Raw genomic sequence first — 25295 nt, forward strand, 5'->3', positions numbered from 1 at the left:
TATATGAAAAGAAGAACAAATAGATTAAAAGAAGAAACCACAGCAAATGAGAAGGGTCTACCAAATTCTGGAAGATAGAAGATGAAACAGTAACATGTTTAAAGTTACCACTAACCCAAAAATATTAACCTAAAATTCTATTCCCAGTCAAAATACCTTTAAAAAATCAAGGCAAAATACTTTTCAGATAAGCAAAGGCTGAACCAATTAATTATTAGCAGATGTGCTATAAAAGATGTTAACAGTCCTTCATAAAAAGGGGAAAAAAGGGGAAAAAAGTACCAGACAAATCTAAATCTCTACAAAAAATGAAGAGAACTAGAATCGGTAACTACATGGGTAAAAAGCTCTTCTGTAAATATTTAAAAGAAACTGACAATTTAAAGCAACTATGTATTTGGGGGTTTATAACATATGTGGAAGTAAAATATACCACAATAGCAGCAAAGTCTAGGAGGTAACACTGGAAAGGTTGTGTAAGGCTCTTTTTCTTTTTTTAGAGTGGGTTCTCAGTCTGTCACCTAGGCTGGAGTGCAGTGGCACAATCATGGCTCACCAGGGTCTCAACCTCCTTGGTTCAGGTGATCCTTTCACCTCAGCCTTCTGAGACTACAGGTGCATGCCACCCTGCCTGGGTAATTTTTTTTGTAGAGATGAGGTCTCACTATGTTGCCCAGGCTGGTCTCAAACAATCCTCCTTCCCCAGGCTCCCAAAGTGCTGGGATTACAGGTGTGAGCCAATGCACCCAGGCCAGGAATTTTTTTTTTTTTTTGAGTCAGCATCTCACTCTGTTGTTCAGGCTAGAGTGCTGAGACACACTCATGGCTACCATAGCCTCTGCCCACTGGGCTCAGGCCTTCTGCCTCAGTCTTCCAGGTAGCTGAAACTATAGGCATGCACCACCACACCTGGCTAATTTTTTAAATTTTTACTGTAGAGACAAGGTCTCGCCAAGTTGCCCAGGCTGGTCTCGAACTCTGGATTATCTGTCTGATCAACCTATTAAAAGGGAAACAAGCACTAAGATGTTCAGCAAATACTAGTCCCTTTGTGCACCTGGTTTGAGGGTGCTAAGCCTTCACAAAAAGAAAAGAACCTCCCATAACAAAGAACAGTTGTAGTGGCAAGCTGATTAATTCTTTCTCTCATATGATGTGGGTGGTTATGGCATTCTGTTTACACAGAATAGCAAAGAGTTACTGACTATGTAATGCTGGGCTTGGAAAGCCTGAGGTACTACACAATTATCACAATTGGGCAGAAAAGGGGAGGGAAAAAGAAGGGAGGAGAAAGGAGGGGAAAGAAAAGAAAGAATGCTGAGTCAGACTAGAAGGTACAGACATTTTTTGGCAGTAAAAAATTTAAATGCTAGATTCAAAGGGGTGCTAGTCATTTACACAGAATAATGCACTTGAAAACTGCTGTATGGAGTCTAAAAGAGGGAAGTTATGAGGAAGATGGGAAAACTATACATCTGGGATATCATGACATCCTAGATCAGTAACATCTGATTCAGCTGCTGATTCTGCAACTTCAGCAACAAAACACTGCAGAAATTATCCGATGATATTAGAAAAATAAATACCAGCTCAGAATTTGAGAATAAAATGAGATCCACCTGAGCAAAAAAAGGAAGATGAGGAAGCAGTGATGACTCACTACTTCCTAAAACAGATCAGCTACACTCTCCAATCAGTCAGTTTTAGATAAGCTGAGGTGGATAAGCTGAGGTGAGACAACAAAGCAACTCTCTTCATCCTTCAAACAATCGATTCCTGTAACATTCATTGTAGATATAGTCTATAGGTATTCAACTCATTGTTAAGTGAAATGTTAAATTTATATTTGCAGTACTATGAATGAGTACTGCTTCTTTTAAACATACGTTGCTAATTAAGCATGTTGGAATTTGTAACCCTTTCCTTGGTTTACAATATGGTGCTAAGCACTGGGAAACTCCATCTCCCAACTCAGCTGACAGCCATTCTACAGATGCTTAGAAAACTAACCAGAAGTTGAAAAACTCAAACTGGGATGCTTAGAGAAATTCTGCATTTTTCTGTTTCTTAAAGTTTAAAATTAGTTAATTTCTTATCTATGATATGCTTAATGCATGACATACAACTTTTAATACAGCATCACTACTTCAAACCTTCATTAACCAAGATATTTAACTCATTCATTTTTACCTAGAAAACAAACTCATTCCAGGAATTTTAACAATGAAAAATATCTCAGATCTAATCCTAAGGTCAGTACAAATTCAATTCCATCATATATACCAGAGGTCCCCAACTCCCAGTCCATGACCTGTTAGGAACTGGGTCACACAACAGGAGGCGAACGGCAGGAAAGTAAGCAAAGCTTCATCTATATTTACAGCCCTCCCTATTGCTCACATTACCACCTGAGCTCCAACTCCTGTTGGAAAAATCTGCTTCCTTTTTCCAACACTCTATCTTTGTAAAGCTGGGTTTTCTGCAGTGACAGTAACCAAAACAGAATTAGAGTAGACGGGAATATAAGCAGCACACTTCAGTGTCACTGTCTCCCATCATCCCCAGATGGGATTGAGGGGGAAAGAAAGCTCAGAGCTCCCACCTATTCTGCATTATGATGAGTTGTATAATTATTCCATTATATACTGCAATGTAATAATAATAGAAATAAAGTACACAATAAATATAAAGTGCTCGAATCATCCCAAAACCACTCCCCCACCCCCATCCGTGAAAAAATTGTCTACCATGAAACCAGTCCCTGATGCTGAAAAGGTTAGGGACCGCTGATACATTTTGCAACTGTGAAAAATAAGAATGGTGATTTATTTTCAAATTGGAGCCTAGCTTTTCTTGGGTTCTCAAGAGGGTGTCTAAATGATTTGTGGTTCTCTTTTGTTGATTCACTTCCTGCTTCGTGCTTCCTTTTTGCAGACTTTTTAGTTTGGTGGGCTTCATGTTTAAACTTTTGGCAGGATCCAATCAGAATAAGTCTGTAAGCCAATCGGCAAATAGGACGTGCAACTGAAATGATTCTGTAAACCAATCAAAATGTGCCACGTAGGCGACATACGGGAAAGACGGTAACTTCTGCAGTACTCCTCCTCCTGCGTTCTAGGGATAAAAGTGCTGGTTCTTCCTGCTTCTGTGTGCCTGCCCACCAGACACCTGATCTTGCAAGATTGCGTCATTAAACTCTTGTTTCTGCTGCACTCCACATCTCTGTTGTCCATCCTTTGATTTTGGACAGGTGAGTTCAATTCTCACAATCTGGGGGCTCTCCGGGATACTCTGCGTCTGTGGGATGGGGACCCCAGCGGAGGGGGAGACATGTCCCACCCGATTTTGGGTGGCCTACTCTGCTTGGTTGTCTTGGCTGCTCGTGGAACAGCAGGTATGTCCGAGACTATTGTTCCAGAGGCAGCAGAAGCAACACAGAAAAAAAAAAAAAGAAAGAAATGCACCTCAGTAACCAGGCAACCTCATGCATGAGCCAAGGTAGGAAAAATTGGACTGCCTTGGCGGCTGGGGCATTCTCAGAGGTTGAGTGTGTATGACTGAGACATATCACTGATACAAAGTGAGTACCGATCCGAGGTTCTGTCCTCCCGAGAGATAAACGGCTGGAGACAGATGAAGCAAATATCAGGGTGCACATGAAACCTCCAGTGGGGGGGGGTTGAATGCATAGGTAAACTCGGGCATGGGCATCAACCAGGGAATACAAGAAACTCCTAGTAAGTGGGGTTGAGTATTCAAAGTAGCCAAGAAGCTGGGCTTGGTGCCTCAGCCTGTAATTCCGCGCCTTTGGGAGGCTGAGGTGAGTGGATTGCCTGAGCCCGTGGGTTCGAGACTCGCCTGGACAGCGATACCTCATCTCTACAATAAATCAAAAAATCTGCCGGGCGTGGTAGCGCGCGCCGGTAATTCCGGCTACTCGGAAGGCTGAGGCGGAAGGATCGCCGGAGCCCAGCAGGCGAGGCTCCGGTGGCCGGGAGCGGCCGCTGCACTCCAGTCTGGGCGACAGAGACGCCAACTCAAAAAAAATAAAATAAAAATAAAAAAATAAAATAAATAAAATAAAGTTAGCCAAGAATGGGGAATAAAAATTCTAGGCCTAAGGCACCCAAGAAAGGGTGAGATAAAAATTCTCCCTCTAACATTACCCCGGATAGTCCATTGAGGAAATGTTGAGGTCTTGGGGGAACAGCCCTTGTACCAAGTAAAAGGGGAATGATCAGGAGGGTTGCAACGTCCATATGGAAACGGGAACACCCTCCAGGGCTGGGTACTCAGCCAGTCGAGCAAAAGGACCCAAATATAGATCCTAGGTGGGACAATAAGGATCAAGAGGATACACAAAAATGCAGGATCTGAGGGGGTTAATAGGGCATCAGAGAATCAGCCCCGAGGTCTCAGGATGTCTTTTGAGGTTCAACATGAGAAGGAAAAAACTCCAAATGTCCATCAGAGACCTGGTAAGAATGAACCTGAAAACACCCCAGGTGAAAATGAGGGTGCTGGAACCCAAATTACTTTGAATTAAAACAGGTGCCAGTCACTTGGTCCTGGCACCTGTTTTAACATGGATATGTTGGAATCATAAATTTCTGTGTCCAAATTGTTAACCTGCAACTACAGGGTTACACCGAGGCTTCTAAACTCTATTTCTCTCTTTTCTGCCTGCTTTGAATCTGCTAGCAACTAAGCTACTGGTGTTGAGATAACGTCATTGTTTCAAGGTTAAATTTTTAAAATTTTGTTTTTCTTATACAGTTCAGCCTGTTCTAACAAAAATGTAAACACTGAAAACGCATTTAAAACTGAAGAGAAAAAAAAGAGTTAAAAAAAGTTTTTAAAAATTAAACTGCCACAGAGACTGTTTTACCCCAATTTTGGTCCACAGCTTTTTTTGGACTGTCTACTGGGGAAAACAAAGTTAAGCCATGCAAACAGGTTCCAATTTTGTCGGAAAAATAATCTGAATTTGGGTATCTTTTGTAAAATGGTAAGTTTGTTGCTATTTCATGGCTGAAGTTTGGAGGTAACTGTTGTTAAATCTTTGTATGCATATATATGTATATTTTTGAATGTGTCTGCATGTATATGCATGTTACGTGTTTTGTCCAGCATGCTACCAAATTTGCTTCTAATTAAATGAGTACTCATAAAGTAAATAAATGAATCTAAATGCTTTCCAAGTTCATGTGACTTTAATGATCTTTGGTAAATAAAAATGGGTTTAAAATTCCCAATAAAATGAAAAGTACCTTTGGAATTGCCAGCATACATTTTTGTCTGGGTCTACTAATTAAGTTTTGCATTTGCCTCTGCTAGATATTTTAAGTATCAGGATTTGACATGAAAGTTATAAAACTATAAACCTAGCCCAAACCAGAATGATCTTTATTTGTATAAATTTTTTTGTTACAAGTATAACTAATTTAAAACTGTTGGTTCCAAAAAAAAACCAAAACCAAAACCAAAACCAAAACAATATCCAGCTAAACCTTCTGAATTATCAGTAAAAGGTTCATGTATTTAACTTTAAGGTTCTTACTTAGGTAACACCTGATGTTCACAAGCTTTAAAAATGATTAGCCAAGAGATAACTTAAAATAATAACTGACCCTAAGATCTCATTTTCATAAGTAATTAAGCAAACTGCTATAAATATATAAATTAGGTAAATATGAATAAAAGAATGCTTATAGATAAACTTCATGTAATTTGAAAACCTTAAAATTGTTTTAGAAGTTCATTAAATGTATGGGTTACTTTCAACTAAGAAAAAGTTATAATACAGAAAAATATTTCTAACATTATGCAAAGGTCTCAACTATAAAATACTAGTATCTAACAGTTCAGAATTTCTTATTTCCTAGGTTTTTACTAACGTTTTAGGCTATTTTATGTAATCTGGAGATTATTTAAAAGGTTATTTATTAAAAAATGGAAAAAATCATAAGTAGGAGAGACAGATGTAAAAAGAGTGAGGGATATTAAGGTGTATTTTAGATAAGGAAAGTTATAGGAAAAAAAATTTGCATATAAAAGAATTTTGTATGATAAAATTTTGTCCTAAAGTAAAAAGACTGGTTATTTAGGAAGGAGGGAAATACAGGGCAAAACAGAGTCCAAGCATGTCTTCAGTGGTATGTGGAAGTTAGGATAAGGTTCACGAAGGAGAATTTATGAAGAAATCTTGATATATGATTAAGTTGGCTATAACTGATGTGAAAGGTTTTTAGTTACTTAGGAAACTAAGTTTTAAAAGGATTGAAGTATTTTTTTTCCAACATCACTATTTTGTATAGAAAAAGATCTTGTATGGTACATTTTCGTCCTATAATAAAATGGCTGGTTTTTTTTTTTTTTAAAGATATAGGACAAAAATAAAAGGTTCAAGCATGTTTTTAAAAATGGTATAAATATGTCAAAAATGGTATGTTAAAGGTTTGTAGAAAAAGTAACAATAACCTGTAATCCTATGCTTTTGAAATTTTTAATACTTAAACTCTTCAAGTTCTTAATTCAGGCTCTCTAGGGTGGGGTAACAAACAAACAAACAAACAAATAAGCTTCAGAAGCCACATCTACCCCACACCCCACTCCTGAATTGCCTGCAGACCAGCCTGGGGACCTGATACTAATTAAGTTCTGGAAGGAAGACTGACTTCAGTTCAGCGGGGAAGGCCCCTATCAAGTACTCCTGACCACGGAGACCACCATACAGACAGCAGGAAAGGGATACACGTGTTAAGGGACCAACAAAGGACTTAATAAGGGGGGGGGGGAAGAAAAATGGTGGAAGGTGCACAAGGTGCCCAGAAAACCTAACTGTAAAGTTTAATGTTTGTCAGGTTTTACGTTGTGGAGATCTAAAACATCAAAGGCAGCTCTCACAAACATATCTCAGATAATCAGGAACCTCCTTGTCCTAGTTGGGGAAATGTATGGTGGAACACACAGAGCCAGAGGAGGACCGCTGCTATTCCATTTTGAGATCCTAGGGGACGGAATTGTTTACAACCCAAATATAAAGGGTCACAAACTCTAGAAATTAAAACCAGCTAAAGAGACACTAATACCTGGGTAGAATGGGTCAAATTTCTGGTACTAGCTTTGAACAAAAGCAACTGTTACAAATGTGCTGTGGAATGGCCACAAGTGTAGGTGGTCCTGTTCCCTCTCGGCTGAAACACATCCCCACTGGGATGAGTTGCATGCGTACCTTATACCAAGATGAGGACACTTGGGGAAGCAAGACTTGTAAGAGCTTGTCTCTGCTCTTTCCTACAATGCAGAGTTCAGACCCAAGGGCAATCCCCTCCCTTTCCATAGGGATGATGAATCACTCCTTGTGTCTCTCTAGACAAGGGGAAGGTTTCATGACTACTATGTGACAACTGCTGACTTTTATGCAAGTCCTAAATGTCTCTGGTGAATCCAGCAGCAACTTCTCAAGCTTACACATCTCTCAAGCAAATATATGGTGGTACTATGGAGGGGAAAGCCCGTGTGACTTGTCGCTGTCCAACTGGACCAGGATTTGTGCACTGGTCCAAATGGCTATTACATTTACCCTAGCATTCCGTCTTAACATCTGAAAGCACTCAGATTCCCCACCAATTTTGGAGAACACTACAAATGTGTACAATGACTCCATAGGGGTTCCCAAGAGAGTCCCTAATGAATTCAAGGTTAAAAACCAGATAGCTACAGGGTTTGAGTCTGCACTCTTTTGATGGTCTACTAATAAAAATGTAGATAGGATTAATCATATTTACTATAATCAACAAAGGTTTATAAACTATATTAAAAATGGTCTTCCTTCAAGGAGTAGTCAATTAGATGCTAGTAGCAAAATGACTTGGGAAAATCGTATGGCTATGGTGTTGGCAGAAAAGGGTGGGGTTTGTGTTATGCTGGATGGAAAATGTTGCACTTTTATCCAAAATAACACTGCTGCAGATGGAACTATTTCTAAGGCATTACATGGACTGTCCACCCTAGCCAACAAACCAGCTGAGAATTCTGGAATCGGTGATCCTTTTACACACTGGTTAGAAAGCTGGTTGGGAAAATGGAAAGAAACGGTAGCTTTAATCTTAACCTCTCTTGTAATTGTAGCTGAAATATTAATGACCTTAGGATGTTGTGTAATTCCCTGTGTTAGAAATTTAACTCTAAGATTCAAAGAAGCTGCTATTAATAAATAAATGCCTATGGGTTATTCCCATAATAACCTCATGATTATGGATACTAAATCTTTAAGAGGAAAGTCAAAAATTATTAGAGAAATTGAAAACAAACCTGAATCATAATGAAAATGAAATCAAAAGGTTTCAAAAAGAAAAGTTAAGGGGACTGTGAGAAATAAGAATGATGATTTATTTTCAAATTGCAGCATAGCTTTTCTTGGGTTCTCAAGATGGTGTTCAAATGCTTTGTGCTTCTCTTTTATTGATTCACTTCCTGCTTCTTCGTGCTTTTTTGTGGGCATTTTACTTTGGTGGGCTTCATGTTTAAAAGTTTGGCAAGATCCAATCAGAATGATCCTGTAAGTCAACCGGCAAATAGGACATGCAAATGATTCTGAAAGCCAATCAAAATGTGTCACACAGGTATCATATGGAAAAACTTGTAACATCTGCAGTACTCCTCCAATGAGAAACTAGGAGAGGAACCTGCATTTTAGGGATAAAAATGCTGGTTCTGGTTGGGTGCAGTGGCTCAGCCTGAAATCCCAGCACTTTGGCAGGCTGAGGCAAGAGAATTGCCTGCACCCGAGGGTTCAAGACCAGTCTTGGCAACTTGAGACCTTATCTCTACAATAAATCACAAAAACTAGCTGAGTGTGGTGGCATGCTTCTGTAGTTCCAGCTACTTGGAAGGGTGAGGCGGAAGGATTGCCTAAGCCCAGCAGGTCAAGGCTGTGGTGACTGTGAGCGTGTCCACTGCATTCCAGCCTGGGTGACAAGAGTAAGACTCCAACTCAATAAATAAATAAATAAATAAAGTGCTGGTTCTTCCTGCTTCTGTGTGCCTGCCAACCAGACACCTAATCTTGCAAGACCATCATTAAAGTCTCGCTTCTGCTGCATTCCACGTCTGTGTTCATCCTTTGATTTTGGACAGGTGAGTTCGATTCTCACACAGCAATTCCTACAGATCATTTGGAAGGCAGCCTAAAAATGTGGTTAAAAACGTGGAAGCTAGCCAGGTGCAGTAACTCATGCCTGTAGTCCCAACTACTCAGGAGGCTGAAGCAGGAGTATGAGCAATGTGGGGAAAACTTGTCTGTAAAACAAACAAACTTGGACTCTGGAAACAGCCTGTGTTCAAATTCTGCCTCTATCAGCAACTGTGAAAAAGCTTGGATAATTCACTTAGTTTATTACCCATACAATGAAAATGATAAAAGTTCCGTTGAACAAAAAATTTTAAAATGCTTATGAAGTGTATAGCACAGAGACTATTACATGGTAAACAGTAATGTCAGTATATATTTGTATTTTAAACTTACAAAATAAAGATTAAAAACATTCATCTTTACAACTATTTTAAAGACTCAGACAATACACCCAAGTTAGCAAGATCCTACATTAAACATATAATTTAATTCCACTGGTTTTCTCATTCATGGAGATATAAATATATTCAGCAAATGGCCATAAAGAATCATAAAACACCATACCTGGAGCCCAGACTCTGCTTTCAAAATACATTTTGCATTAAAAAGGAACCAGAGTTCCATGGACATATGGTTAACGTCAGTACTAGAGCAAGGAAAGTCCAAGCCTGAAATATCTTTTTATGCCATAAAGTAAGAAAGTACTTAAAGGATAGGGAATCATATCAAAAGGACCTAGGAGCTGACTTTGAAAGGGTTTCCACTGGCAAAATCTGGAGGAATTTAACAATAAAAAAAAAAGAGAATACTGAATACAAAAATAATCCTAAATCTGTAACTTAAAAAAGAGAGGGGGAGGAGGGAAGAAGGTAGGAAAAGATTTTCAACACAGAAAATAGAGAATATAGAATCAGAAAATTATCAGCTGGGAGTGGTGGCTCAAGCCTATAACCCCAGCACTTTGGGAGGCGGAGGTGAGAGGATTGCCTGAGCTCAGGAGTTCGAGACTAGCCTGAGCAACATGGTGAGATCTCACCTCTACAATAAATCAAAAAATTAGCCAGGCATGGTGACATCATCTGTGGTTCCAGCTACTTGGAAGGCTGAGGTGGAAGGATCGCATGAGCCCAGCAGGTCAAGGCTGCAGTGGCCGTGAGCGTGCCACTCCATTCCAGCCTGGGTGACAGAGTAAGACCCTGACTCAAAAAAAAAACAAAAACAAAAACAAAAAAACACTTCGTAACAGCAAAGTAATAGTTAATTTAGGCAAAGATCATCAATGAAAGTTAAAACCAACAAAACACTGTTGGAGAACAGGACTTTCACACATTCTCAAAGTATAACCTCATGGGTCATTTATAAATTACATCACTGTACCTTTACAACAAAGGGATACTGGTAAACCAATTTAGTATGGTTTAGAAGGATCACCTGAGCCCAACAGGTGGAGGCTGCGGTGGCCGTGAGGATGCCACTGCACTCCAGCCTGGGTGACAGAGTGAAACTACAACTCAAAAAAAAAAAAAAAAAAAAAAGCCATATACATTAGAGTGGGGGAAAAAAGGGCAGGAGAACTGTTTTAGATTAAAGGCATCTACAATTAAATATAATGTACCCTTTACTGGATCCTGGAATGAAAAATAAAACAAGCATATGAAACATCTTGGCCATACCTGGTGAAAGGTCATCAGGCCTGTACCTTATTTTCAAATGTTTTAGCAAAATAAAATATATGTTAGAGAGAGAGAAAAATAAATAAATATTACTCTGAGTAAAGGGTATATAATGAAGAATACTATTCAAACATTTCTGTAACTTAAAATTCTTCAAAATAGATATGTGAGGGATAGGGAACACATGACTATTTCCTACTTTATCTTTCATGTGGTGACAGATGATTCTAGTTTATTTCAATTTCAAATCTTCATTTAATGATTTGAATTTTAAAAAATTATATTTTCCCATGCATCCCAATCATCATCATATGCTGATATTTGCCATGACAAACTAACTGCCCCCATCAATGTTCTCTGGAAAAGCCTATCTCTTTCCATCACTATGTTAGAATCTAAATACTTGACTTGCTACAGATTTATGTTTGTATACAGTTCTCATGGTAAACTTGAACTTTTAATTTGTAGAATACACATTCTTTAACTAAATTACTAGAAAATTAATTCTATTAATAAAATTCTAACATTAAAAGTATATCTTGGCCAGACGCAGTGGCTTATGCCTATAATCCCAGCATTTTAAGAGGTCAAGGTAAGAGGACTGCTTGAGCCCAGGAGTTAGAAACCAGCCTAGGAAACATAGTGAGGTCTTGTCTCTACAAAAAAAAAAAAAAAAAAAAAATTAGCTAGGCATGTAGGCCTGTAGTCCCAGCTACTAGGAAGCCTGAAGTAAAAAGATTGCCTGAGCTCAGAAAGCTGAGGATGTAGTGATCTGTGACTGTGCCACCGCACTCCAGTCTGCGTGACAGAGACTCAACTCAAATGTTTTAAAATATATATATCTTAATCAACACAGGTACCTACGTAATCAATGTTTGTATGCCTAACCCTGAAGTGTACCCCACATCTTTAAAATAAAAAAATACATATATCTTAATATTTTAATTTTTAGGAATAAAAATTCAAAATGATATGCTTAAACTTTAGGGCTCCAATAATTAACCACTATATCAAATTACAATGTATCAAACGATCAGACATTCAATTACTTATAAATTCAAAGTGTAGCCTATAAATTCATTTCTGATCCCACCATTCATCCATTGTGAAGTCATCCAAGTTTTGTTACTTCTAAATACCACATGCACTTTTCAATCCTTATCTCTCTTCACATTCTCTATAGCATTTGACTGCTGACACATTCATCATTCATTCACTTCCCCCATCCTAAAAGTCTCCATCCCCATCCCTTTAGTAATATGGTTCTCTCTGGATTCTTGTTCTGATGAGAAACATGTAGCAATGGCTACAAGCATAGACTATGAAATCAGACTGCCTAGGTTTGAATCCTGACTGCATTATCTCCTAGTTGTGTGACCTTACACAAGTTAATTTATCTGTGATTCCATTTCCCCATATGTAAAATGTGGGATAATAATAGCTTCTTTCAGAGGATTTTTTTAAGGATTAAATATTCATAACATTGTTATAATAGTGGCAGGCATCCAATAAGCACTTATCTGTTCTTAGCTAAGCTTAGCTATTCTTATTGATATTACTACCTTTCTGCTCCAGATGCACCTTCTATATATCCTTCACAGGCTTCTTGTTCTTTTCTTATTCTCCTAAGTGTTTACAAAATTTATGTTTCCAGAGCTGTGACATCTACCTATTATTCATTGGAGACTCTTTACTGTGAGGAATATCTTCCACATTCATAGCTTCAACTACCATATACTATATATGCTAATAACTCCCATACTTGTATTTCTAGCCCCAAACACTCTAATAAACATATATACCATATGTTCTACTGGACACTGAACACTCACCTGGCTGACTCATCAGTATCTCAAGTACAGCATTCATTATTGGTTCTCTGATTTAGAGAGAACCTTTATTGGCCCTGGTCAGGATGTCAATTGTACTTTCTAAATATCTTTGTTTACTATCCCAAATGAAACAATTTAAGAATTCATTCTTTCTCACTAGATAACTGAAAGTAATCTCTGGTCTAGTTTGGCTCTCTATAATCCATTCTTCACACCACCGCCAGAGTGATCTTTCTGAAAGCCAAATCTAGACTCTTTAACAAGGAGAACAGTGTCTCCTTCATGATCTGAATCCTGACTATTACTCCAGTCTCATCTATTTTACCACTCATTCTTGTCCCAGTGCTCCAGTCATCCAGGCAACTTGCATGTACATACCGTCATCTTGTGGCCTTGGTTGTTTCCGTTTCAGAAAACACCCTTTCCCTTCCTCACCTAAATTTTTATATACAGTCATCTCTCAGTATTCACTGGGAATTTGCTCCCAAAGCCATGGAGTTCCTCAGTCTCAAGTCCCTTACATAAAATGGTAAAGTATTTGCATATGCCCTACACACATCCCACATACTTTAAATAACCTCTAGATTACTTATAATCCCCAATACAGTGTGAATGCTATGTAAAGAGCTGTTATACTGTTCATTTGGGGAATAATGACAAGAAAAAAGTCTGTACATGCTCAGTGCAGATGCAGCCATCACAGGCCTAACTACGTTTTCAATCTTCGAATGGTCGAATCCCCGAAAGCAGACCCATGGGTGCAGGGTTCCGTTTTCTAAAACAAGGTGAGTGGTACTTGACTGCCCGTTGTTCTTCTCCCTCAGTATAATCCCTACAAACTCTTCAGCAATTTATAATTACATCATATTTAATCAGGTTGTATTTTAATTGTCTACATACTTGGCTATCTCTTCCCCAGACAAAAGAGTTGTCTTTAATTTTTATCTCTGTCACTTAAAACAGTGCTTAAAAAATATTTACTGCACAAATGTTCATTAGATAGTCTTCCTCAAAACAAACAACCCTTATATTCAACTATGCCTCAGAGAGTCATTTAACCAGCCCATAAATAACCTAAACTCCAGACCAGGCACTTGTGACACCCATAAACTCTTTCCTAAAATACCTACTGTAATGAAGCCTCTTTATACTAGTTAAATACTCTTAATGAGCCAAACTAGAATAGGCTACCAACCTCTGAAAACAAAAGTTTAAGTTATAAAAAGGAATATTAAAATTCACATATCAAGCATACGTCATTCTACATAAAACTTAAGAACTGTAAACTTCCATAAAATTGGCACAGGCACCTTAAAGTACTTCACATAACACAAGCAAGACTAAGCAAAGGGAATTTATTCAGGAAAATATTAGCTATCTATGGCAGATGGTAGTAGAGAAACAAAAGTTCAAAGTTTAAAAGACAGCTTACAGCTCACTGTTGTGATAAAGAGAAAACAAGTGAGGTATTTACCAAACTGCTGAAGTGACTGATGAGTCATGTGACCTCTAGCAAGACATTTTACTTCTCCAGAGTTGAGTTTATTTGTATGCACCTCAGTTCACTAGCTCTTGATCCCACCAGCTAAAGTATTTCTGGGAGTGCTATAAATGTACACAAATACCTCCTAGACAGTGCTATTTTCACTATGTACTAAGTATCCTGTCCAAAGAGCCCCACCATCTCTGCCATGTGCCGAAGATCTGAAGCCTTCCAACTGCCTAAATTTCAGTTTATGGGAAAGCAGTGAGTAATGTCTCACCTTTGGCATTATACTTCAAAGGAACATCAACAGGTGCTGCTATGCCTTCATAATCTAAAGTTTTTAATAAAGTGGCTCATTATGTTTACCCAGCCTCCTACAAGGTAAAGCCAAATGATAAACAATGTTACAGAACTCACAATCATTCTGTTTCTTCCAAAGACCAAGACCATTCTGTTTCTTCCAAAGACCAAGACTTCCTCCTTAAGGGAGGAACATCATGCCTGGCTGCTCCTCCCTTATGGAAAATTCTGAGGGAAGTTCCTCAGTCTCTCAGAAACAAAATCTTACAGTGTCTAAGTTACCAGGTCACAACTTTTTCTCAAGTTGGGAATCTCTAACACACGTAAAATAATGTGCCTGGAGAAGATGTTCTTTAATAAAGGTCCCATCCAGATCTAACATTCCCTTTCTATTCAGTTGGGTTTACAAATGAAGGCCAAAGGGATCCAGAAGTATAAATAAGTTCTTTTTCTTTCCAAAGAACCTTCTGAATGTGCATCTGCTGTGGAAAAGCACAACAGAATCTTTGTTCTGCCCCCCTCAGGGATGTGCAGTGACTCACTCAAAAGTGACTCAAGTACAATGGTGTTCTTTCGTCAATTCTGGATAAAATTCTACAAGTGAACATTTAAAGACCATTTTAAATTCTGAAACAGATTTCTAAATGATTACAAGAATTCTGAATTACACATTTTTCAGTCCTAGCTTTTAGTAACAAAAAAGCTAGTTCTTGAAAAAAACTTTTTCTGATTTTAAGTAGGCAATTATATTAACACCTGGGTGACTGAGCATGAAATCTCTGCCCAGCTGAAGTTTTAAATTATCTGGTGATAAAATAGAAAGTTAAAACTGGCATTTGTCTTAATTTCTCTGGGACTTTTTCTACAAATACATTTTGGAACCATACAGAAAATGAGTTCCTGTTACAAATACAACTAAGTTTTCTTCACCATCTGAATTGTCTCTCAAGATCTGCCAGGTTAAGCTGGGCGCAGTGGCTCACACCTATAATCCCAGCACTTTGGGAGGATGAGGTGAGAGGACTCCCTGAGCCCATGTGTTCAAGACCAGCCTGGGCAACTTGGCGAGACCTCATCTCTACAATAAATCAAAACATTAGCCGGGTATGGTCCAGCAACTTGGAAGGTTGAGGCGGAAGGATCGCCTGAGCACAGCAGGTTGAGGCTGTGGTGACTGGGAGCGTGCTATTGCCCTTCAGCCTGGTTAACAGGGTGAGATTACAACTCAAAAAATAAAAAAAAAAATCTGCCAGGTGAAACACTGTATATGTAATTGTACTTTACTTATATTAATGAGAATATTAACAACAAATTTTGCCATTCTGCCAAACTTGTTTTTTTATCCTGGCACATCAAATATTAGGCTAATAGAAATCATGACTAGAAAAGTAAAGGAACAGTATTTTTCACATTGTTTTCTTTTAAAAGTCATTTACTCCACAAATATCTACTATGTACCGAGAATTGCATGACGGACACTAGGAAATAAGGGTATGGTCACTGTACTCAAGCTTACAGCCAGAGAGAAACATGCAAGTAATTATAACCCAGTACGGTAATTATTATGGTGGGAGAAGGCATAAAGAATCCTGGGAACATGGGGGAGTGAAAAAGTGTGGAAGGATGCATACTTTTGCATCTGAGCACTAGGGATGAGATTGCAGTGATGAGTCAGAATGTGCCAAGCCAGAGGATGGCTTTCCAGAGAAAATAGCAAACTAATATATATGACTATCATTTACTGAGTGTTCATTATGAAGGTACATTGCTAAATATTTCACATATATTATTGCATTTAGTCCACACAAGATCCTCAAAAAGATATTGTCTTAGAGAAGTTAGGTAACTTGCCTAGGGTCACTCAAGTTCTCAGTACTGGCACCCAGATATGAAGTAGGCTTGTCCGAATGCAAAACTCAAAGGCCAATTAACACTGTACCACAGTGTTGCCATCCTATGCAAAACACAGAGACAGGAGAGAATGCAACACAATGGACACCACTGTCTATGTATCAGAATTACTTGAGGGGCTTTCCATAAGTACCAATGCCTACGCTCCACTCCAGAAGGTTCACTCACTCCAGAAGCAAAGGGTGGGCCCAGGAATTAAAAAAACAAAAGCAAGACAAAACTTTCCAGGTAAAGAAATACATATAGCCTAGGTTGAGAAACAGTGGTAAGATATTTACACGTAGTTAAAATGTGTGTGGGAGCTGGGCACGGTGGCTCATGCCTGTTACTCTAGCCCTTTGGGAGGCAGAGGGAGAAGATTGCCTGAGCCCAAGGGTTCAAGACCAGCCTAGGTAACTTGGTGAGACCTCATCTCTACAATAAATCAAAAAATTAGCCAGGTGTGGTGGCACATGCCTGTAGTTCCAGCTACTTGGAAGGTTGAGGTAGAAGGATCACCTGAGCCCAGCAGGTAGAGACTGCGATGGCCATGAGCATGACACTACACTACAGGCTGGGTGATAGACTCTGGCTCAAAAAAAAAAAAAAGTATGTAGTGATAATGAGGCTAGAGTAATAGACAGAAGATCATGGAGGACCTTATATTTTTCCTCTTCCCCTCAGAGCCAAAATAAAAAAAATTGGTACAAGTTGTGCTTTAACTTTCTTGTGTTTTATTCACTCTGATTCATTGTAATCAGGCTCTCTCTTAATCAGTCCACTGAAATTCTGGCAGAAGCAATCCAAAGACTGTATCAGTTCTCTTTTCTTGAACTTGCTATAGATTCTGACATTAGCGGTTAGCGATTTATTTCTGAAATGCCCTCCTCTAACAGAACTCTTCTGTTCTCCTTCTAACCCTATAACAATTTATTTTCATTCCCCATTCCCTTAGTATTAAAGCACCCAAAGGATCCGTTCTTGACCCTTCTGTTGTCACTCAGCATTCTCACCCTGGGCATTCCTACCAATCCCTTGACTTTATCTATGACCCATATGCTGTGGACTTTCAAACCAATTCAAGCCCATACCTTAATTTGATCTGAAGCTCCAAATGATTACCGAGCATCATTGTTTATCCCCTGAACAGGGTCTCAAACCCTTCTAAAATGGAATTCGCTCCCCTGGTCTAATTTTGTTCCTTAATAATGCACTATTATATTGGGGGTGCCCAAAAATGTGTACACATTTTAAGAGATGTCCACCGTAATCACAAGTGTCTGGATGCTGACAGTAACCACCTTAAGCACCTCTTGTAATTGCAGAAGTCAAATGTGACTTGTATTCATCTTATTGAGTTTTACAATTTTAATAGAGTTTTTTCCTTTCTTAAAATGTGTATACATTGTTTTGGCAGCCTCTGTATATAGTTACCCAAATCAGAAATCTAGGAATTATCTAACTTCTGCTTTGCTCTTGCACCAAATCCAAACCTGATACCAACAAGCAAAAGACAGGAGGGTTTTGTCAGATCTGTCCTGGCACTACTGCAGAGGTTAAAAGGAACTGTACAGATGCATCTTGGACAACTGCAGAATCTGGGGCTGAGAGGCAGTTATCCCAGGAGTAGAGCTGGACAGAGTGAGGTAGATAATACCAAAAGGGTAGACAAAAAGGTGAGTCAGGATATAAAGAATAAGATGAATAACAAGGAAAGCCTCAAGAGAGGAAGTTCAAATTCCAGTGTAGAGACAAAATGAACCAAGGCAGCTTCACAGTCCTCTTTGCAGCTGGAAAGAATACATATGAAAAGCCAGGCACAGTAGCATGGACCTGTAGTCCCAGCTACGTGGGAGGCTGAGGCCAGAAGATCACGTAAGTCCAGGAGCTCTAGGTCAGCACAGGCAAAACAGCAAGACCTCATCTCTTAAGCAAAAAAAGAAAAAAGAAAGGAAAAAAACCACAATTGTATGCAAATGAAGTTCAAAAGCAGGAAGAACAAATCATCCATGGTGACAGAAGCAGAACACTGGTTTGCTGTGGGAAAGGATTTTGAATGGGAAGGGGCAAAGGGAAGCTTCTGGAATGCTTAAGTCTATAATTTATATTATGATATAAGCAGGGGATGGTGGCTCATGCCTGTAATTCTAGCACTTTGGGAGGCTGAGGTAAGAGGATTGCTTGAGTTATGTTGACCAGCCTGGGCAACATAGTGAGCCCTTGTCTCTACAAAAATCAAAAAATTACTTAGGGCCAGGCTCACACCTGTAATCTAAGCACTTTGGAAGGCCAAAGCAAGAGGACTGCTTGAGCCCAGGAGTTTGAGACCAACCTAGGCAACATAATGAGAATACATCTCTACAAAAAAAAATTAACTGGGCATGGTGGTATGTGCCTGTAGTGCCAGATACTTCGTGAGGTAGAAGGATCACCTAAGCCCAGGAGGTTGAGGTGAGTTGTGACTGTGCCACTGCACTCCCCAGCCTGGATGACAGATGGAGAGAAAGAAAGAAAAGTGAGAAAAAGAAAGCAAGCTATCTAAATGGCACACTTCACAACATGCGTCTATACTCAGTGTCTGACTCACTATGATCATGCCTGAGTTCATAGTTTCAACTAAGGACAACAGATGGTTTAAAATAAAGGAACCATTAATTTTGTGTCCTCGAAACACATGGGAGAGGTCTGTACTTATTAATTATATGATGCAAACATCTGATTACAAAGTTCAACACAGTGATTCTTATCCCTTTTTATATTTTTATAATGTTTGCACCCAGTAGGTGTTCAAGGAAAAATAAGCTGAATAAAAGGAAGTGAATAAATGAATTTTATCACCTTCTATTATATACCTGATTAAACTGGCTTCCAGGACACCACCACTCTCTTTTGGTTTTTCCCCTCCTGCGCTGTTTGCTCCCACTCATTCTTTGCTGGTTTCTGCTCTTCTCCCCGGACCTTACAGTGATCCAGTGTCCCGTGGCACGCACTGTCTTTGGTCCTCTCTTCTATTCTCTATGTATACTCACTCCCTTGGTAATTTCATCCAGTCTTATGAAATTAAGCTAATGACTAAAATTTCTATCTCCAGCCCAGGCTCCTCTTAGAAATATAAATTTTGGATATGTAACTTATTTCTCAACATTTCTAATAAACAACTGACATGTTTAAAACTGAATTTCTGATATCTCCCCCCAAAATCTATTCGTCATGTAGCTTTCCCCATCTCTTTGAAGGCAGCTCAACCTATCTTCAATGATAACTCCTGCACTCCACTTGTTTAGGTCAAAACCATTGAAATGATGCTTAATTCTTCTTTCTCTCTCAAAGTCCACATCTAATCCATTAGCAAATCCAAGTATTTCCAAAATTTGATTATTTCTTATCACCTCCATTATTACCATTCTATTACCATCTTTTACCTGATTTTAATATGATAGTCTCTAGTCTCTAATTTCCTACACTTATCCTTACTCCTCCTACAGTTTATTCTCAACAAAGTAGCCAGGAGACTTTCAAAAGTTAAGTAAGATAGCCAGGTGTGGTGGTGTGCACCTGCAGATCCAGCTACTCGGGTTGAAGCAGAAAGATCAATTGAGCCTAGGATCCTTGCCAGTCTGGGCAATACATAGATACTCTGCCCAAGTTGGATACTATAACCCCTCTGCTTCAAACCCTTTCAGTATCCCTCCTTTGCTCAAAATAAAAGCCAAATAATTTACAATGACTCAGAAAGTTCTACATGATATGCCCTATACTATGCCATCACTATTCCCTTCTCTTGCTACTCTCACACTTGTTCACACTTCTCCAGGCACTTAAAGCTCCTTGTTATTCCTGGAATGCACCAAGACAAGCTCTCATTCTAGGGTCTTTGCACTGATTATTCTCTCTGCTTGGAAAGCTCTTTCCCCATATAACTCCATAGCTAATTCTGTCACATGCATCAAATCTTCGATCAAAAGTCATCTTCTTTTTTCTTGGAGAAATAAGAAAAAAAGAAATAAACGTCATCTTCTGAACCAGGAAAATATGAACCACCTTATTTAAACTGCAACCCTCCCTTGTCTCTTGCTTCCAATCTCTTATTCTGCTTCCCCACACCCTCATGGCAATTAATAGCTAACATATTATGTAACTTACTCGTTTATTATATTGGTTATCAGCCTTTCCCCCTCCTTTTTGTTCACGAAACATCCTTGTGTACAGAATAGTACCTTGAACTGTTAGGTTCTTGATAGGTAATAACTGAATTATTATATTTATAATAGGCCCTTAAGAGTCCATGAAAAGAGTAAGAATCTTGACCTGCCTGGGCAGCGAGACCTCGTCTCTACAATAAATCAAAAAATCAGCCGGGCGTGGTAGCGCATGCCTGTAATTCTGGCTACTTGGAAGGCTGAGGCGGAAGAATCACTGGAGCCCAGCAGGCGAGGCTGAGGTGGCTGGGAGCGGCCACTGCACTCCAGTCTGGGCAACAGAGTGAGACTCCAACTCAAAAAAAAAAAAAAGAAGAGTAAGAATCTTCTGAAAACAAAAATGAACTTGTGAGAATTTTTTTTTTTTAATTTTTAGAATTTATAATAGTCTGTGACCCCATCCAATGAAAGAATTTCATCAAATTACCTACCAGAAACAAATCATCACTAGGATTCAGGTTATCATTTTCTTGTTCACACTTTTGTACCCCAAATTCCACACTCATTCAAAAGTATTACTAATGAATCAAGAAGTTAACATGTTATGCTGATAGATTTCACTGTTATATTCTGAGTACTGTGGACAGTCTCCACCATTTCCTTAAACAATGCTGCTGTTCCAGTAAAACAAGATAAAGTTCTTAATACAGCACACAATGGCCAACATAACTTCATGAACAGTTTAGAAAATTTCCTAGGGCTCAAAAATAGACAATTTCAAAGTAGGTAATTCTGCCATTAAAGAGAAGTAGGATGTTCTCATTAAAATGTGAATTTAGTAGCATAAATAATGTTCCAAAGTAAAACCTACATTACACTTTGTATGCCTTGTGTAATACTTTCTAATGCTATAAAAGCTATAGAAAAACTTTACCTATTCAAAGTGAATAATTTCAATTAGCTCACACTGTCTTCAAGAATCTAAGGGAAATTAAAACACATGGGATTATAAATACAGACGACTCTGGAAAATGGTAGAACTTGCCTTGTTCCTATGCAAAGATCAGGATCTCCAATAACAAACTTTGAGCTATCACAGCATCAGTTATGGCTTGAAAAATGTTTTATCCCAAAAGGTCAGCCCAAAGTTACTGAGACTTACTATGCAAGACACTATTCAACTGAAAAATTCAAAAGTAACCTAGGAAAAACCAATCAAAGCATTTCATTTATTGCAGTGATAAACAAGACAATCCAACAATCCATTCACACTGCTATTGGGTTTTGTTATTTTACTTAAAGTACATGTCTCACCTATACAGAAACTCTTCCAAATCAAGGAAACCTTCCCCCCCAAATGTACGCACTCTAACGGCGTATGTAAAGCGAACAGGTTTTACTTAGCTGTCTCAAAACTAGCGTTCAGGGCAAATGAAAATCTTTTAAGCTAATGTCATTACTGCTAACTCAACGCAGCAAATTTTGGATCCAAGCACAAAATACTGTAAAATTTCCCACTAAGTCTGAAAAGTACCTACAGAAGTGATCTTTAAACGTGCATCATCTACCACAGAATTCATCATCTGACTGGACGCAAACTTTTAAACCGATTCTGAAAACTCTTTTTTTGGTAGTTACACGTTATTTCGGGGACCTTTAAAGAAAAGCTATTTCTTAATTTACACGGCTGAGATACTTTAGTTACAACTTCTACCTTGTTTTTTCTCAGCCTACTTAAATATATGGGCAGGTTCACTCCAAGACCCATATTTTACCCAACTCAGAAAACACAATAAGGAGCCTTCTTACAGAAAACACTAGGAAGTCCTGGCGGGGACTGGAGTGCGGCTGAGACAGCATCACCGGCAGGAAAGGCGGTCGCCACCCAGCCCGCGAAAAGGGCCTGGGGCAGGGCCGAGAGGCTCAGAGAACAGATACACAGCAGCAGGTGCGAAGCTCTGCAGAGGCGACAGTTGCCGCGGGTTTTGGACCGACAGTGGGACCCGTCTGCTGAACCGTGGGATATACGCCAGGGTTGACCGCCTTACCTCAGGGGTCCGCTCGGGCGGCTTCTTCTTCAACGCCTGCCTAGCGCTGGGGTCCACGGGTGAATTCATGGCCGCGGTCCCTGTGCTCCCCAGCCTGTCCTTAGCAGCTCACGGGACAGTTCATTCACCCTAAGTAGGGGGTGAGCCCCCCCCTCCACCTCCCAAGGAGGGGACCCCTGACCGTCGCAGGGTCGGAGCTCAAGTAATCAACGCTTCGCAACGCCCGCCGAAGACCTCAGCCCACGCGCGACTGGCCAAAGAGAAACCTGTGCGGGGGCGGGGGAGAGTAAGTGCGCAAGCGCATCACGCACGCGCACGCCAAGGAACGCCCAAGGGAGTGGCTCCACTGAGACGTAAGAACGAGGGCGGCGCCGTTAAGTCTTTTCCAACCCTTCTCCGTGAGATTTAAGGAAGTATCGCGAGAACTCACCTGAACCCGTTCCGGGATCCGCCTCAGAGTAGAGCTTCGGCCTCCTCAGCTTCCGGTGAAGTAACCGGAAACGCGTTGTGAGGGCCTGAGCAAAAATACGTTGGGGCAGGACCGTGGGGGAGACGTTCTGGATGCAGAGACGCGTTGTGCCCAGTCCGGAAACCCAGGGTGTGGCTGAGTCTGGGTTTGAGCTCTCTCTCTGCAACTTCCACGCCCGTCTCGGAGAACGTGCGGAAGTAGGCGCCGCCATTTGGCAAACGGGTCCACTCAACACTCCCTTACGTCTCTTTTAATAAAACAAAATATCTTGCGACAGCGGCACACAAAACGTTGCTTGTTCTGTTCAAGATAAACATCCTGAGACCAGGCAGAGCAAGCAAAGTTTCACAGCATTGAGCCCTGGGAGCGGGGGCTGCTGCGGCGCCGGCGGGTGGCCCGCTCACGATGTCCGCGGGCTTGCATGCTGAGTCTGGGCTTGCGTTCAAGATCCAAAGCCTGAGGCCGCCCTCCCTCGCGCAACTGGGCTTGGGGTGGCCTGAACCGAGAGTGGCCGCCGTTGTGCTACTCCTTACATCCCAGCTGGCTTCCCAAAAGACCAACTAAAGTCCATTTACAAACCACCCTTTGGAGCAGCCAGAGAGCTGCCGAGGCTGTTTGCACAATCGGGCTGACGGTCCTTACCCTTCTCATTAAGCGCATACGTGGCCGCACTGATCACAGTTCCTCACTCAGGCGCCGCCGCGGGCGTGTCCTTTCCAGGGGATTTTAAGCTCATTAAGGGCTGTGACCACATTTAGGTACAACTTATTTTTTCTCACAACAGCGAGCATAGTACACTCAAGGTGATTTATCATTATGACATGCTTTTCAAATAATGACTGAGTAATTTTTAATAACATGGTAAAAAAAACTACATTTTCAAGTAATATAAAGAAGAGTTCAGGCCACAACATTTACCTTTGGGGGACTGGGCAGTGACAGGTGATGTTAACAGGGGCTGTGCTTTCCGTTGCTTCTGGGGCTTGCCCAAACTTGAAGTTTACAACACACGGTTAGCACATCTCTTTTTCAAGAATAGGGCAGAAACCTTACCAGGGAAGTTGTGGCTCAGTCATTCTAGAAATAAAGTAATTGTGGAAAAATCACAAGGTGTTAAAACCCATTTTCCTCATCATTTTTTTGTATAAACATACCCTCTCAAAGGTGTGCCCAGGATCATAGACCAGTTACCCATTCCATTCTTCAAGGATACATTTCTAGAGTCACATCAATATTTTGAAAGAGAAACGGAACTAAAACATGATCACCATGAACTTGGATTTTTGGTGCAAACAGACCTGAATTTATGTTTTTAATCACTTCTAGTTAAGTGACTGGTGAAGTTATTTAATATCTCTGAACTTAGGCTTCCTTATCTGTAGAATGGCAATAGTAAAGAACCTATCGCTTCAGGATTCTCTTAAGATTACATGAGAAAATTCATGTGAGGCATTTAGTATGTAGCCTGCACAATCCAAGCACTCTTTACTAATTCTGTTACTTTACCTCTGGCAAGTGATTTGTCTAAAGCAGAAATTCAACTTTGAAGAATAGATTGTTTTTAATCTTTTTTTTTTATAACTATTCAGAAACACAGTTAAGTATTTGCGAAGGTGTGGGACAAGAGGAACTCACAAACTGCTGATTAAGTGGAAATTGAGAAACCATTTGGGGCAAAAAGTAGTAAAGCTGAAACACACTCTATGATAGCAAATCCACTCTTTGATGTATGCTCTACAGTATGCCTATGTACCCAAGAAAAGATGGACCAAAAAAAGGATGGGAGAAAAAAAAGGTAGCAAAAAACCAGACATAACCCAAATATCAATAATAGAAGGGTTAGATTGTGGTATATATATCCAGTGGAATACCAGCTACATAGCACATATTGATGAAGCCCAAACATCATGTTGAGAGAAAAAAAGCAAAACACAAAATACAAAATATAATTGCACACAGAGTTCAAACATAAGCAAAATTATATCAGTTAGGAATGCATGCACAGAGGTAAAACAATAAAGAGAAAGCAAGGAGATGTTCATGTTGGTGGGAATGCAAACTACTTCAACCTCTATGTAAAATGGTTTGGTGATTTCTAAAATAACTAGAAATTGACCATCCATATGACCCAGCAATCCCCCTACTGGGAATATACCCAGAGAACTCACATCTTTTTCTACTAAAAAGATGCTGCGCGTGCATGTTTATTGCAGCATTATTCACAATACCAAAAACATGGAACTGTGCTACCCATCGAAACTGGACTGGATTTTTTAAAAAATGTGGTACATATACCCAATGAAATATTATGCAGCCATAAAG

General features: G+C 39.7%; 1 protein-coding gene across 5 annotated transcripts in view; it reads right to left on the reverse strand.

The window, feature by feature from the left end:
* Nucleotides 1-22779, reverse strand: part of RAPGEF6 (Rap guanine nucleotide exchange factor 6) — a 200796-nt gene extending 178017 nt beyond the window's left edge. For 4 of the 5 annotated variants that reach the window (XM_008061751.1, XM_008061753.1, XM_008061749.1 and 1 more), the window contains exon 1: nt 22505-22779. In XM_008061751.1, coding sequence (XP_008059942.1) covers nt 22505-22573 — 69 coding nt within the window. In that variant the 5' untranslated portion in view covers nt 22574-22779. The remainder of the gene's footprint in view (nt 1-22504) is intronic. The other variant, XM_008061750.2, reaches the window with a different exon arrangement.
* Between the last annotated feature and the right edge of the window lie 2516 nt (nt 22780-25295).

Source organism: Carlito syrichta, unplaced genomic scaffold (assembly GCF_000164805.1).
Source record: "Carlito syrichta isolate Samal-C Ts95f unplaced genomic scaffold, Tarsius_syrichta-2.0.1 Scaffold305570, whole genome shotgun sequence".
Classification (NCBI taxonomy): domain Eukaryota; kingdom Metazoa; phylum Chordata; class Mammalia; order Primates; family Tarsiidae; genus Carlito; species Carlito syrichta.